The sequence below is a fragment of the Phyllostomus discolor genome, chromosome 8 (assembly GCF_004126475.2).
Source record: "Phyllostomus discolor isolate MPI-MPIP mPhyDis1 chromosome 8, mPhyDis1.pri.v3, whole genome shotgun sequence".
NCBI classification, from domain to species: domain Eukaryota; kingdom Metazoa; phylum Chordata; class Mammalia; order Chiroptera; family Phyllostomidae; genus Phyllostomus; species Phyllostomus discolor.
The window spans coordinates 86,852,151-86,866,530 of NC_040910.2; the positions used below are offsets into that span (position 1 = coordinate 86,852,151).

The 14,380-nt window shown below is 35.7% G+C and overlaps 1 protein-coding gene across 1 annotated transcript in view; it reads left to right on the top strand.

Annotated features, from left to right (window-relative positions):
* The first annotated feature begins 684 nt into the window (after positions 1-684).
* LOC114503806 (ATP-binding cassette sub-family A member 8-like) overlaps positions 685-14,380 on the top strand; it is a 50,103-nt gene continuing 36,407 nt past the window's right edge. The window contains 9 exon segments of the mRNA XM_028521410.2: positions 685-831; positions 834-863; positions 4,369-4,533; positions 5,598-5,701; positions 6,315-6,541; positions 8,183-8,324; positions 8,633-8,818; positions 10,087-10,234; positions 13,111-13,279. Of these exon segments, the coding sequence (XP_028377211.2) occupies positions 738-831; positions 834-863; positions 4,369-4,533; positions 5,598-5,701; positions 6,315-6,541; positions 8,183-8,324; positions 8,633-8,818; positions 10,087-10,234; positions 13,111-13,279 (1,265 nt within the window). The 5' untranslated portion in view covers positions 685-737.

The window sequence follows — 14,380 nt, forward strand, 5'->3', positions numbered from 1 at the left end:
TGTTTCTCAGATGCTTTTAAAGTTTCCAATACTAGAAATCTTGGCCCAAAACCAATATATCACCACTAATTGAACAATGCTTTGAAACTGTCTCTTGCAACACATAAGCTCTCGCAGAATCCAGTCAAATACAGCAGACCTTAGAGGTATTGCAAGTTCAGTTCCAGACCTCTGTAATAAAGTGAGTATCACAATAAAGCTAGTCATAATGTTTCTGCTGGTGGAAGGCCTTGCCTTCAACTTGTTAAAAAAAAAGTTGACCCAGTGGTTGTTCAGAAGTGTGTTGTTTAGTTTCACGATACATCTGTGAAGTTCAATAAAGCAGAACCGAATAAAGCAAGGTTTATCTGTATAGCATGAGACAGTCATCACAGTAATAACAGCTGATAATAATCTACAGTGGCTTGCCACTATTGCCTGTCCTATTTTCATGATCAGTGCATGCTTTAGACTGGTGCTGTGGATCAAAAAAGTTTAATTCCTATCAATAGTTCATTAGAGTTGCAGAGACGGCTGAAATTTGTGCTGTCCAAATGTTAAATGGTTTATGACATAGGATATATTGAAATTTAAAAAAGTGAACCCAACAAATATATGATTAAATTGTGGATGACTAATTTGAAATCATCCTTTTTTTTTCCTCTCTTGAATTTTATAGGAATGGATGTGCTCATTGCTCCTACTACTTTTCTTTGTACCTATATCCTATTACTCATGAAGTTAATGACTTTTCTTCAATGCCTACCATGGACCTGAAACAGCTAGATTCATTTAACCTAACTGATTTTACTATTGCATACTCACCTATGACCAATACAATCCAACAGATAATGATAAAGTTGCTTCAGCCTCCTTTGTAAATGGTGAGTTTTCTAGCAACCTAAGAGGAATCTCTGATGTCAATATTTGCTTTGTTTGACTGCAGAAGCATGCATTAAATTTGCATTTCAGTTGATAAACCTTGTCAGTTGCCACAATTTCTAGATTATATGTAATGTGAATGTATTTTTCTTTTGTCAAAAGAAGTCATCACTCAATATCAAAATCAAAACTGTGAATATATTTCTTGCCAAGCAAGGGATTACCACTTGGAGCACACAGTCTTTCAAAAAGAAATCCGCTGACCTTGTGTAAGGTTGGGGGGTGCATGGCATACACAAACTGGGAGACGATGAAAAGGACGGGTGTTTAGTGATTTGTTGACTTGTAGCTGTGGAAGCCTCGTTACTAGAATGAGACTGTGGCTCTAGTATTTGTTTATTATTATCTACAAAAAACAGCCAGTGTTTTCTCTTCTTAAGTTTGAATATAGGAATTTTATCCTCACCTATTACTAACAAAAAGGTGGTCTTAGTATAGTTGAAGACTCTATTAAAGAATATTTTGTGTTTCAAGTTTTCACCCTTCAGTGTTACAGTCCTTACCAGTGAAAACTAAGATGGGCATTCTTACTGTCACGATCATGTCTGTGATGATTTCCTGAAATTTGATGAGAGGGAGCCCAGAGAACTGGATGGAGAACCCTTGGCTAACGTAGCTCTGAATTAGGTCTATAGTACATTTTACAAGGCATCAACTTGTCTGAGTCTCATAACCACCATATTCAAAATAAGGTTATTGATACTGTATTTTTCATGAGTATTTCAGTTGAGAGTGAAGGAATCCCAAGTCATCTTGTCTTAAAGAAAAGGGGCATCTTTTGTATAGCTTAACAAAAAAAAATTATCAGTGCACAGCTGGGCAGAGGAGTGTCAACAAGAAAGGAAGAAATGTCTACTTCTCAGGTCTATAGTGATGTGTGTGTGCTGCCTTCATTCACAGGTTGGCTCTCCCCAAACAGATGCAGAGTTGGTCTTCAGAATCTCTAGTTTTAAGACCTACCACACAAACAACTCCAGTGAAAGGAATACAGATCTTTCCCAACAGTTCAAAATAATTCCAGAGATTACACCCATTGAAACAAATGATCTACTTTAGATTAGTCTTCATCTTGGTCCTTCAAGAATTAATCTCATTGGATAGAGGGATGAAGTATTGTCATTGCTCAGTGGTTGGGTTCCCAGGACACCCTGTGAATTACATTCAAACCACATGGTTTATGAATGGAAGAGGGGCAGTATCCTGGATGAATTTTAGAGTGTTTACCAGAAGGAGGACTGGCTGTCAGGCAAATAAAAGAACAAGTTTTTGTTGTCCTTACAAATACAAATGCATACTTCAAAGGGAGTCTTGGTGATTGCCCCATATATGTGAACTGAGTTATAATTTAAAAGTGGCTAACTGCTTACACAACTTTGTGAATAATACTGAAAACCATGAAATTGCACCAGGGTAAAAGGATGAAGTTCATGAAATTAAATCTCAATTTTTTTTCTTTTTCTTTTTTATTTTAATCATTGTTCAAGTACAGTTTTCTCCCTTTTATGCCCAATCCAGCCCACCCACCCAACCCTCCCCACTTCCCTCCCATTACCACCCTCCCCGTAGTTTTTGTCCATGTGTCCCTTTAAATTTGTTCCTGTAAACCCTTCCATTCTCCCCTGAAATTCCCTCTTCTCTCCCCTCTGGTCACTGTCAGCCTGTCCTCTTTTTCAGTGTCTTTGGTTATCTTTTGCTTGTTTCTTTGTTTTGTCCTTTAGGTTCCTGTTAAAGGTGAGATAAATCTCAATTTTTAAATGAATTTAAAAACATGACCTAGAAGGTACTCAGTATTACCATTAGGCACCATGATTCCCTACCCAAGAGTATTATTGTTAGGGGAAACCTGTGATTCTTGCTCCACCCAATCACTGGAAGTTATATAATGTGTCTTTTTTTTTTTTGTCAGCCTCTGTCCATGATCCCACTGTAGCCTAGGTAACCATTAATGTTGCATTTGGATTCTGACCCCTTATCTGAATTCGGTATCCAAATGTCCACCCACTCTATAATCTGTATTCAGGCTCTTGCCATCTTGAGTTTCAGTGACCACAGTTCCAGATTATGTGGGACTTTTCCTTCCTGGCCTTGCTTCCCTGCACATAGGCCAGGTAGATGGATGTAGACTTCCCAAGCTTTCCCATGGTACCTCTCCAAAAGTCACACCATTACTTGCACTTGAGTCTAAGAGTCTACAGTGTGCATCTTCCTTGCAAATACTGAATCCACTTTGATTCAAGATCTTAACCTGATCTGACTGTTCACCTAAGGCCTAGTCACTCAGTCTCCTGACATGTGTTTGCTTTCACCCTGTTTCACAGTGTCTTCCTGAGGGCCCCAATGCCATCCATGACCTTGTGCTTCTCAACTGTTTAAATCTCTTTGTTAAAAGTCACATGCAATTGTAATGATAAATATTCATTAAATGATTATTGTGTGCAAGATCTTTACATAGAGTTTGTCTTTACAATGAATGTGTTATCTTTATTTTACAAGCAAGGCAATTGCAATTATGACAATAAATATTCATTAAATGTTACTGTATGCTAGATTTTTAGAGACTTTATAGTAATAGAGTATTATTCTGTAATAATAATAGTATTACTTTGTATTTATATCTATATTATGTATTAATATTCTTTACTACTAACCATTGATATTGTTATGTTTATTTTACAAATATGGAAATTGAATAACAAAGATTAAGTGACTTGCTCATGATTGTACATATTTAAGGAATAGATTCAAGGGAAAAAAGTTAATTATATCAAAATACATGCTGGTATTCCCTCCCCTTCTATCTTTGACATTCTCACCCCCAATCTAGAAATTCTCATGTATTCCTTCTCATTTTTCAGTCTTAATAAAGCATTTGCATGGCATTGAACACAATATTAACAAAAAGAGGGATTAATAAAAACAAAGGAGAAAAAAAGAAAAAATGAAAATGAGGGATTATTTTAGTGATATCAACATAGTCACTTGACATATTTTTTAAGTTTTTACTTTTTTCCTGGTATATTAACCATACTGTGAGGGTTGTTAAAGAAAAATGAAATTATATAGTTATTTCCGCCTGATATAAACCAGTACTTAATTGTGATTAAAAAAAAAATATATATATATATATGCTACCATTTAGATTTACTATTATGCTCATTCTTCTGTGAATAGTTAAATTGATATGGCATATTATATGTAATTGAAGTGGGTTCAATAATTTCAACATAAAAATAACTAATTTTCATGTATGCTTTCTGATTATACACTATCTGGGTAAAATTTTACAAATGTCTCTCCTCAACTTTTATTGTGCCTGACTTACTCCAAATCAATATTTGATTTAATTTTATTTCCATAAAGAACTTTAGTAAAATCAATTGAACACGAAACCTGAAGATAATCACCTAGTAATTTACTAACAATAATATTCCCTTCTTGTAATGGCAGATAAAGGAATCTTTGGAATGCCTGATGAAGAAAGTACTGAAGAATTCGCACACTATCATTTTGGGCCAGTAATAAGAGTCATCTTTACTAATACATTCTCATATCACTTGAAATTCATGCTTAGATATGCAGTTTCAACACAGAAGGAACACGGGGACCATATAGGTAACTTCCTAGCTATACAATTCCACTGCTTTCTATTTCAAGTATGTCATAAGCCATACATAGGAGTAGATGTTAGTACAGTGAATTTTAAAATCTTTATCTGTGATGGTGATGTCAAAAGGCCAGTCAACACATTTCAAAAATGTGCATTGATTTGGGGTATACAATATTATATTATATAATGGTTTTATATATATATATATATGTTCATATTTACATATATAACTGTATAGATACATATACATGTATACAAAGGAGTACGTGTAAAATATCATTGTTAAAGGAAGATGAAGTTGTTTATGAATAAAATAGAATAAATTTCTCTTTAAATGTCTGAGCAAGTGTACATGGAAGTAAAGAAAACGCCCAAGGGGGACAACATGAAGAGGGCATCAAATTCAGAAGGATTCATTACTGCCCTATGATTTTGCTGATCTCACTAACCAGAGGTTTAGGTTTCAGTAGCTACGTAAGGACAAGTGAGTTTACATGAGGTGAAGATTCCTGTATGAATTTGGAACCTGGAGAGGCTATATACTTGGTGAAAGAATAGACCAAAAAAAATTACCTATTGACAAAGGAAGAACAAAAGGAAGCTTGTTTGTCTTATCATGGCCTTTGGATGACAAAAAGCAACCCCCTCCAGGAGAATCCATAGCTCTCAGCCCACCTTCCCTTGAGGTTGGGATTCTTATCCACCCCAACTGCCTGTTCTGAGAAATTCCAACAACTAGTATAGAGGAAGTGAACCTGGGTTGCTCAGGCACTGGGGTGCTTAGCAAAAGAGGTTATAAATCTTCTAAAGAAAAACACAGCCTCAACTTGTTGAGGCGAAGAAGCAGAGAGAGAATGTGAGCAAGTTAGCGTGTATATTATTACTTGATGCATGCCATTTCCTAGGAGTCCTCTTCCTGCCCCTCTATAAGACTCATTACTGTAGTTTGTTTTCACAAGTCCTGAGTCAAAATAAGAACAGTTGGAATTTAGGGCCATTGTAAAGTCCACTGTTTCCTATCATGAGGATGGAACCAATCCATATAATTATGCTTCCTTTTCCCTTAAAGACCCTTGTTATGAATCCTATGGAGACATTCATTGTGCAGTTACAGAATTCTGGAAAAACGGTATAGTGACTCTTCAGGCTGCCATTAATGCTGCTATTATAGAAGTGAGTACAAATATCCAATGCAAACTAATGTTCAATGTAGATTAATGGCATCAAAAGTTTCATCAAAGAAAATATAAATTGATTGCCTTGTTTTTTTTTTCATTTTACTCAATGGTTTCTTTACAACAGAGTTTACTTAAGTTCTACATGTCACATGGGATATATATAAAGAGAAGAGAAATTTTCTCCTCAAAGAAGAAATTTTCTAATAATGAGAAAATTATTAGAAGAGGAGAGTAGGTTATCACAGAGGTTTTAATAATGTCCTTATACGTAAACAAGCTAAGCATTCCTAATTAAAATGACATTTAAAACTGAAGCTTGAGGTAAGGGTTTGCTGAATATATAATGGCACAAAGACATGCCAAGCAAATCATTAGGCAATGTTAGGTAGGGAAGTGACAAAACACAGAGCAAATGATGGGAACAGTGCGTAGCTCAGGATGCCTGGAGTGGAGGCTCCGCATGGACCAGTGGTAGAACACGGAAGTGAAAATGTGGGCTGGCCTCAGATGCACACAGGCCCATTATGTGGTCACAAGGAAAGAGATGAAAGAAAACAGAGCCTGTCATTCATGATTATACAAACATGGCTATCAATGTATTTCTTCAGGTCACAACAAATCACTCAGTGATGGAGGAATTGATGTCAGTTACTGGCAAAAATATGAAGATACATCCCTACGTTAGTCAAGATGGATTAATGACTGACTTTTTCATTTTCTTCTGCATTATTTCCTTTTCCCCATTTGTTTACTATGCCTCTCTTAATGTTACAAGAGAGAGGAAAAGGATGAAGGGCTTGATGACAATGATGGGTCTGCGAAATGCAGCATTCTGGTGAGTAAAGTGTAGCACAAGTAAGTAAATGTAGGAATTCAAGGAAAGTGGACTTTTTCAAAGCATCACTATTGAAACAATGATTTTCTACCTTTTTCCTATGAGTGGAATAATTGTCCTTACTATCATGCTTACCAGGCTAAGGATGGGGGTGATTATACATCTCTGACTGAAGAAAGAAGATCAGGTTTTGTGTTTTCTGGGTGATTGCAAAGCAGAGGTAATGGGAGATGGCCAGTGAGCCTACAGGTGAGAATGCGGAGAAATGACAGGCACTGGTGTCTAAGCCAGAAGTGGGATTTAAGCCAGGATGAGATTCAAAGGGAAAAAAAGAAGAGATCAAGGATCAGAAGCTCTTTTTTGGAGATCAGGGATGATGGACATATTTGACGGAGCAAACTGGCAGAACAGGATGGTAAATAGAGGCTGGGTAACTTGAATGTAAAATGTCAGAAGTTTAGTAATTCCAGGTATGGACAGGGTCCTGTGTGAGAACCTGTGAATAATTGACTGAAGGGGCAGAGAGGTGATGTTTAAAGTGAGGAGGAAGTGAAATAACCTAGAGGTAATAGAGCCAGGTGAATTATGCATATGGAAACAAATCCAGAGGCTGGAAGAAAAACCTACAAATCAAAACTGACTTCTTTATGAAATTAATAGTCAATAAAGGGAAGTATAGTGAAACAATGAAATCTAAGACTCCAGGGCCAAAATGCCTGGACTGGAAATGTTGTTAGCATCCTTGCTCAGTCAGTTCTTTGTCTATAAAATGAGGAAAATAATGGTATTTCTGCATTATTGCAGAACTGTGAGAATAAATGATTTAATATTCTCTAGGTTCCTAAAACATTATCCAGCACAGAATAATTGGTAAATGTGTCAGCTATTATTTTGTTGGTTCAGCTGCTGTTTTGTTTTTGTTTTTAACATTATTTCATTATGCTCTTCAAAGAATACTAATAAACAAGATAAAGTAATTGAATACAGGAAAGTAAACTATCCTAGCATAACAGAAAGTGAACAAAGTTAAAAGCAAGTATGGAGACTGTTTGGTGTACACACTCAGAGAAAAGACAAAACAGCTTTTGGAAAATGAAGTGGTAGAATTACACATAAGGAAGAAATTTTTTATCTCCAAGAAAATTCAGAAATCTTCTCACCCCCAAAGAAGAAAGAAGGATCTGAGATTCACTGAGAGGCTACTGCTTACTCGGACAGGGTCCTACATAGATACGACTTCTCTTGAGTCCTCACTGTAGTGTTATTCCAAATGTCCAGGACAATCAAAGGACTTAGAGGGGTTACAGAGTGTATTCAAGGTCACAGAGTAAGGATGCAACAGAGAAAATATAGAACCAAAATCTACGAGACTAGAAGCCTGTTCTTTCCTGTTCTCATAATAATGGGCCTGTAAGTATGTGTGTGTTTCTGGAATTAATTGTAGGAAAAAGAATATTCTTAATTTCTTAGGAATTTTTCCGAAAACATTTACCTAGTATTTACTATCCTAAACTCTCAATAAATATCTGCTGGATAACTGAGTGTGTGCTTAGAATGAATGAATCGGTGATGTTAGAATCCATGGTAGGTTCTTTCCAACTGAACATGAAACACTACAATAACATTTTGTTCCCCTTTCAGGCTCTCCTGGGGTTTGCTCTATGCTGGCTTCATCTTCATTACTAGCCTTTTCTTGGCGTTTATTGTAAAATCTGCCCAGTTTTTGATTTGGGCTGGCTTCATGATGATCTTCACCCACTTTTTCCTCTATGGATTGTCATTGGTGAGTTGGTGAATTAAATATTTTTCCCCATCTAACTCTTATCCTAAGGACCAAATCAGTTATTAGCCTCCACATCCCTTTACTCCTCTGCCTGCTGCGTTTTCATGAGAAAGTCTGTAGACTGGCATTTGATCTGTAGTGTTTTGTAACGCTAACTGGTAGTGCACATTTCAGATCATTGTTTTGCATTTCATACATAGGCTAATAATATTATATAACTCTGATTCTGTATATTCAATTTCCTATTTTATTATGCTAGGAATGATCTGTGGAAAAACATAAACCAACTGCATCTTCTCTCATTTTAGATAGCTTTGGCTTTTCTAATGAGCGTCTTGATAAAGAAATCCTTTCGCACTGGCCTGGTTGTGTTCCTTCTCACTGTCTTTTGGGGGAGTCTAGGATTCACAGTATTATACAGACACCTTCCTGCTTCCTTGGAGTGGCTGTTAGGTTGCTTCAGCCCGTTTGCCTTCATGCTTGGAATGGTCCAGGTGAGAAGCCATCTAATTGTTTATTAATGACATTTCTGAACCATCTTTCCTCTCTGAAATTTTTTTGTATTACATTATTTACTTTATTAAAACAAAACACCAGCATGTTAAATCGTGGTTACATTTGCTATACAATCATAGATAAGTGTCTTCAAACAATATCCTGGTGAGATTAGGTATAATAATTACCTTAAACACGATAATTATAATGCTCTATGCACTGAGGCATAGGAATAAGTTGAATCTCAGACTATGAGGTTATAAAATAAAATTAATTTAATTTAAATAAAAATAAACTATTGTTTTACCATGTATTAACCCTATATTTGTCTCTTCTCTGGAATTTAATTGTCTTGGTCATTTCCATAGTCAGCGTTATAAGGTATAAAATTCTAATAAAAACTATTGTGAAGCTTTAAAAGCTTTAGAAGTATTTACCCCAGCAAAATAAGCCATGGGGCATGTGAAAAAAAATAGAAGGCTCATATATAATTCTTTACAGTGTTTTTTCTCTTTGGCTACTAATTAAATATGGACATGATGTTACAAATCTAATACTAAACAAATCCAGTTCTTATTTTGACTGAGTCATTGACCAGCACACATGACTGTAAAAACCATAAAGTAAAAGAAAAGAAAATTCAAAATTAAAAATGCCTTGAAAATGCATTGAGTCGTACATTACATACCTGTTCATAAAATGTCATCTCTCTTCCTATGAGTCTTGCACTGACCTTACTTGGCCATCCCTCCAATTAAGTGGCCATACCGATCATTTCATGTCCATTATTTAGTGCTTCACAGAAGCACTGTTCATTATAAAGTACTCCTTAGCTTGAACATTATATATAGGCCAGTCCCCTTCTGCCACTCATTCTTTTTAAACACACCAGTGATTTTTCCAAGAAGGTAAATTCTCTCTCATGAGCCATTTTCAAGGAGCATCACACTTTTTCCCCTTGTTCTATTTGATAAAAATTTATCTAAGGCTCAGCTCAAATGTCATCTTTTCCCATACTTTCCCACCTCTTCCTAATGCTCCCCTTTTGTTTGGAACATATTTTAAACCATTGCAGTTACGAAACTGCATTATAGTTGGTGGCATGTGCATGCTTTCCAATGGATTTGAGAATTGTTAAGTAGGCAATCTCGTTCAACTTTGTGTGGCCAGTATGGGGCAAAGAGTAGTGATTTTATTTTTATGTTAAACCTGTTTAAAATGTATCATATACCGAACTTCCTTTAATGAATTACTTTTTAACTTTCAGCTCCTACGTGTAGACTATGATTTGAATTCTAATGCACTTCCTGATTCATCGGACTACTCAAATCAAATAATAGCAACAAATTTTATGTTGGCTTTTGATATTTTCCTCTATCTGGCACTGATGATTTATTTTGAAAAAGTTTTGCCAAGTGAGTAGTGATACAATTAAAATCGAGCACCATTTCAACAATTTTATTTCCTAAAATGAATTTCCTGACACATGTCTGGTTTGTATGTTTTAAGGACTACTGTGTGCATCAAGGTCATTGACATAAGCAAGTTCGTTGCCACTGAACAAACTAGTTCTTTATTTCTCTCTTGCTATTTGACTGGTCAGAAGTAAAGGCTGAATTTCGCTTATAGAATTCCTAACTTTTGTTTGAACTTCACTCTCCTCTAAGTGTATGGCTTGTGTCTTTTTGAAGAGATGCTTAGAAAGCTATTTCCTAAGTGGGTCTGGCTTGACACATATGGAAATTTATTGTTGCTTTGTCCATTTTGCCCAGCATTTCTGAGCCCTGGCTGTACATCAGAATCAGCTGGGGAACTTTAAAAAACTTCCAAATCCCAGCTCAACTCCAAAAGATTCTGGTTCATTTAATTAGCAGTGGGACCAGGACATCTATAGTTTTAAAAGTCTCTGTGTGGTTTCACAATAGGAAAGTCCATAGGTGATAAATTTCCATTTTTATCACCTTACAACATAAAAGAATATGAATTCCACAAAAGCAGGGATCAGTTTTGTTCACAGATGGACCCCAAGCACCTAAGTGCCTGGTGCATGCTAAGGACTCAGGGAATACTTGTGGCTGAAATGCTGGTTTATTTTTTTCTCTCTCCTTTTATAATCAAAGGCAGAGTCTGTGTTTCTACTTCTGCATTTCCTATTCAAAACAGAGCACCAAGGACCTTTATAATACCAAATAATCCAGAAACCCCGCTTCTGGTATATATTCAAAGGAAATAAAATCACTACCTCAAAGACATATCTGTATTCCCATGTTTATTGCAGTGTTATTCACAGCAGCCAAGACACAGAAACAACCTAAGTGTTCCTCAGTGGGTGAATAGGTAAAGAAAATGTGTCACCTATCTATCTGTCTATCTATCTATCTATCTATCTATCTATCTATCTATCTATCTATCTTCTATCTGTCAGTCTATCTACCTGCCTATAATAGAATATTATTCAGCCTTAAAAAAGAAGGAAATTCTGTCATTTGCAACAACATGGATGAACCTAAAGGACCTTCCGCTAAGTGAAATAAGCCAGACATAGACAAACATGGCACCTCAATTATAGATGGAATCTAAAAAAGTCAAACTTACAGCAACAGAGAGTCAAATGGTGATTACCAGGGATTGGGAGTAGGGATGGGTGAAGAAATAAGAGATGTTGGCCAAAGTTCACAAATATTATAAAATGAAGATCTGAAGATCTAATGTACAACATGATAACTATAGTTAATATAATATATTCTTGAAATTGGCTAAGATAGACCTCAAATGTTCATACACACACATACACACACACACAGAAATGGAAACTATGTGAGGTGATGGATATGTCAGTTAGCTTGTGGGTGGTAATTATTTCACAAAACATTACATCATATACCTTAATATATATATGCAATTTTTATCAATCATAGTTCAATAAATCTGGAAAAATTATGAAACTCACTAAAGAAACAAACACAGTGAGCAGGTCAAAAAGTCATCACTGACTAAACACTTGTAGGAAGGGAAGAAGGGGAAAGAGTGAGAGCAAAGACACACAGCAAGGTCTGGAAGCAGCGACTGGATCGTGTCGTCTTTTTTAGACAATCCCTTAGGAACAGTAACTACGTCTGCCTTTGAGAAGAGTCCAGAAAAATAGATGCCAGGACCTACAATTCTGGGCTCATACATTTATTATACCATTGGAATTATTTGTATCATCCATTCATTAAGCCTGTACTTAATTAAGCTTGAATTTGAATGAGGTGACTTCATTAAAAAGTTCTTTTAAAGATAAGAAGTATGAGTGATAGAAAGGAAAATTAACTATATAAAATAAGATTATGATCATGTATGATCATGATCATGATCACAAGTGATCATACATTCTGAGCATTCATGACAGAATGTATCCAATTACAGCTTTTATTTGCTAGGCTTCCTAATCAAGGGGAAAAGATAGATACTAACTAATAATATACCATATGCCAGGTATTGAAAGAATGCTCAGTATATATTTATTGCATGAATCAATGACTGAACATATAAAAAGTAAACAGAAGTTTAAAACCTATCAATCTTTACAGTGGAGGTCAGTTATAGAATATTAGAGAAATGTAATTCTTCCATTTCATAATGTCTCTTAACATGTAGGAAAGCAGAAGTGATAATTAAGTGCAAACATACTATGGAAAAGGTTCATGAGCTATATGTTCTAAAAGCAGATCACCAATTTGCCTCAGAAGAAATTTATAATTTAGATATGAGATAAAGCGTAAATGCAAATTAGCTTTTTAAAATTCCTCTCTTTGTTAAATTTCAATAAATCCTTTCGTCCCATTCTCTCCCTTTCTTACAGTATGTTACTTATTTTTGTTAAATCCTCTTTTATTTTCTCTCAGAATATTGATTTTATGTATCCAATAGCCACTTCTCAGCTTCTTCTTCCTTTGCCAGTGTAGTAATACCTGGACTCCTAGACAGACTTCAGCATGCCCCACATATCTTGCACTTATATCACAATATCTGGCTTTCTTGAGGTTAAGAAGGGTCTTAACATTTATTTAAGCTCCTCTGGAATGTTTTAAAGTCACAGCTTCAGTTTCTTTCTTTGGGAACAATTATCATCATAGAGAGACATCTTAATTTTTTTTCCTTATGAGGCTATACAGATCAAAACATGTATTTCCTTGCATCAGCCATGTGTCCAGGTTTACTGGCAGAAGTTTGCACTGCTATGCTGCACTGAGGTGACTCTCTCCCCTAACATGGCAATTGACCCAGTATTTGTTTCCTGGCGATATAGATGAACATGGACATCAACATTCGCCCCTGTTTTTCCTGAAGTCCTCATTTTGGTCAAGACAACATAATGCTGGTCATGTGGCCCTTGAAGATGCAATGTATTCTGATCCTTCATCTATTGACTCTTTTGAACCAGTGTCTCCAGAATTCCATGGGAAAGAAGCTATCAGGTAACAACAAGGTTGCAAGTGGAAATCAGGCCAAAGGCTGAAGAGCTACTAGTTTGCACCTGAAACAAGCAAAGCTCTCTTTAATGCCCTGTAGATGGCTCGCACATAACCTCATCCATGCTGGTCCATCACTTCCCAGGTCAAGTTTAAAGAAATACTCCTTTACCCTGGGTTGTGTTATGTTGTTGACACTTGCATTAAATACAAACTGAGATTTCACCCACAAAGATACTTCGACAAAACCCTTGTCTAGATTCTCAGTCTTTTATCTGTTGTATTCTCCAACCTTAGCCTCAGCCTCACTCATTCCTTGCCTGGATTCATTTATTCATACTTTTCTTCCACCTCATTTATCATACTTCCTATTTTTCTCTCAATTTTTTAATTTCTCTTTTCTCTTCTATTTATTGCCCTTTCAAGAAGATGGAGAAGACTAGGGAAGAAGAAGGAAAAAATGTCCCAGAGATAGTCACAAAGTGAATTGAGGGAGTTGTGCCTTTTAGAATATGTTTTGTTTGACTCTGGTAATTTTATTTCCTCATTAAAAAGGAAGAAGAAATTTCTCAACATCCCTGACTATTCAAATCTTATTTATCCATCAGTGGCCAGCATATGTCAGTCAGTCCTCTGTGAACTGTCTCAGATTACCCCAGCTTACTGGGCCTCTAGAACTATTTCATATTTTTTTTTGTTTTAATCTGTTCCATATGTATCTTTCATGCTTATATTCGTCCTGTGACCAAAGGTAGGTTTAACCTCCAGCAGATCAGCTTGAAGCAAACCAATGGCTTTACTTTATATGGTTATAAGTTTTTTTTGTCTATTTAGCTCCACCTCTTACTATAAATACTATAGAATGATGGTAAAATGGGATTAAAACAGAAGTGAGAAAATCTGAACAGTTCATATGAATGGAACCTGAATTGTCTGATGAATAGATGATAAAATAAGAAATATACATTTGATTCAGTTTATGGATTATATATTTACCGATAAAACAAAATAGATAAAATGCCTAGGATTCCAGAGCTATAATAACACCTAACATGTTAATTCCATTCTTTCCTATTAACATAATCATCATTGAATATTTACCAAGAA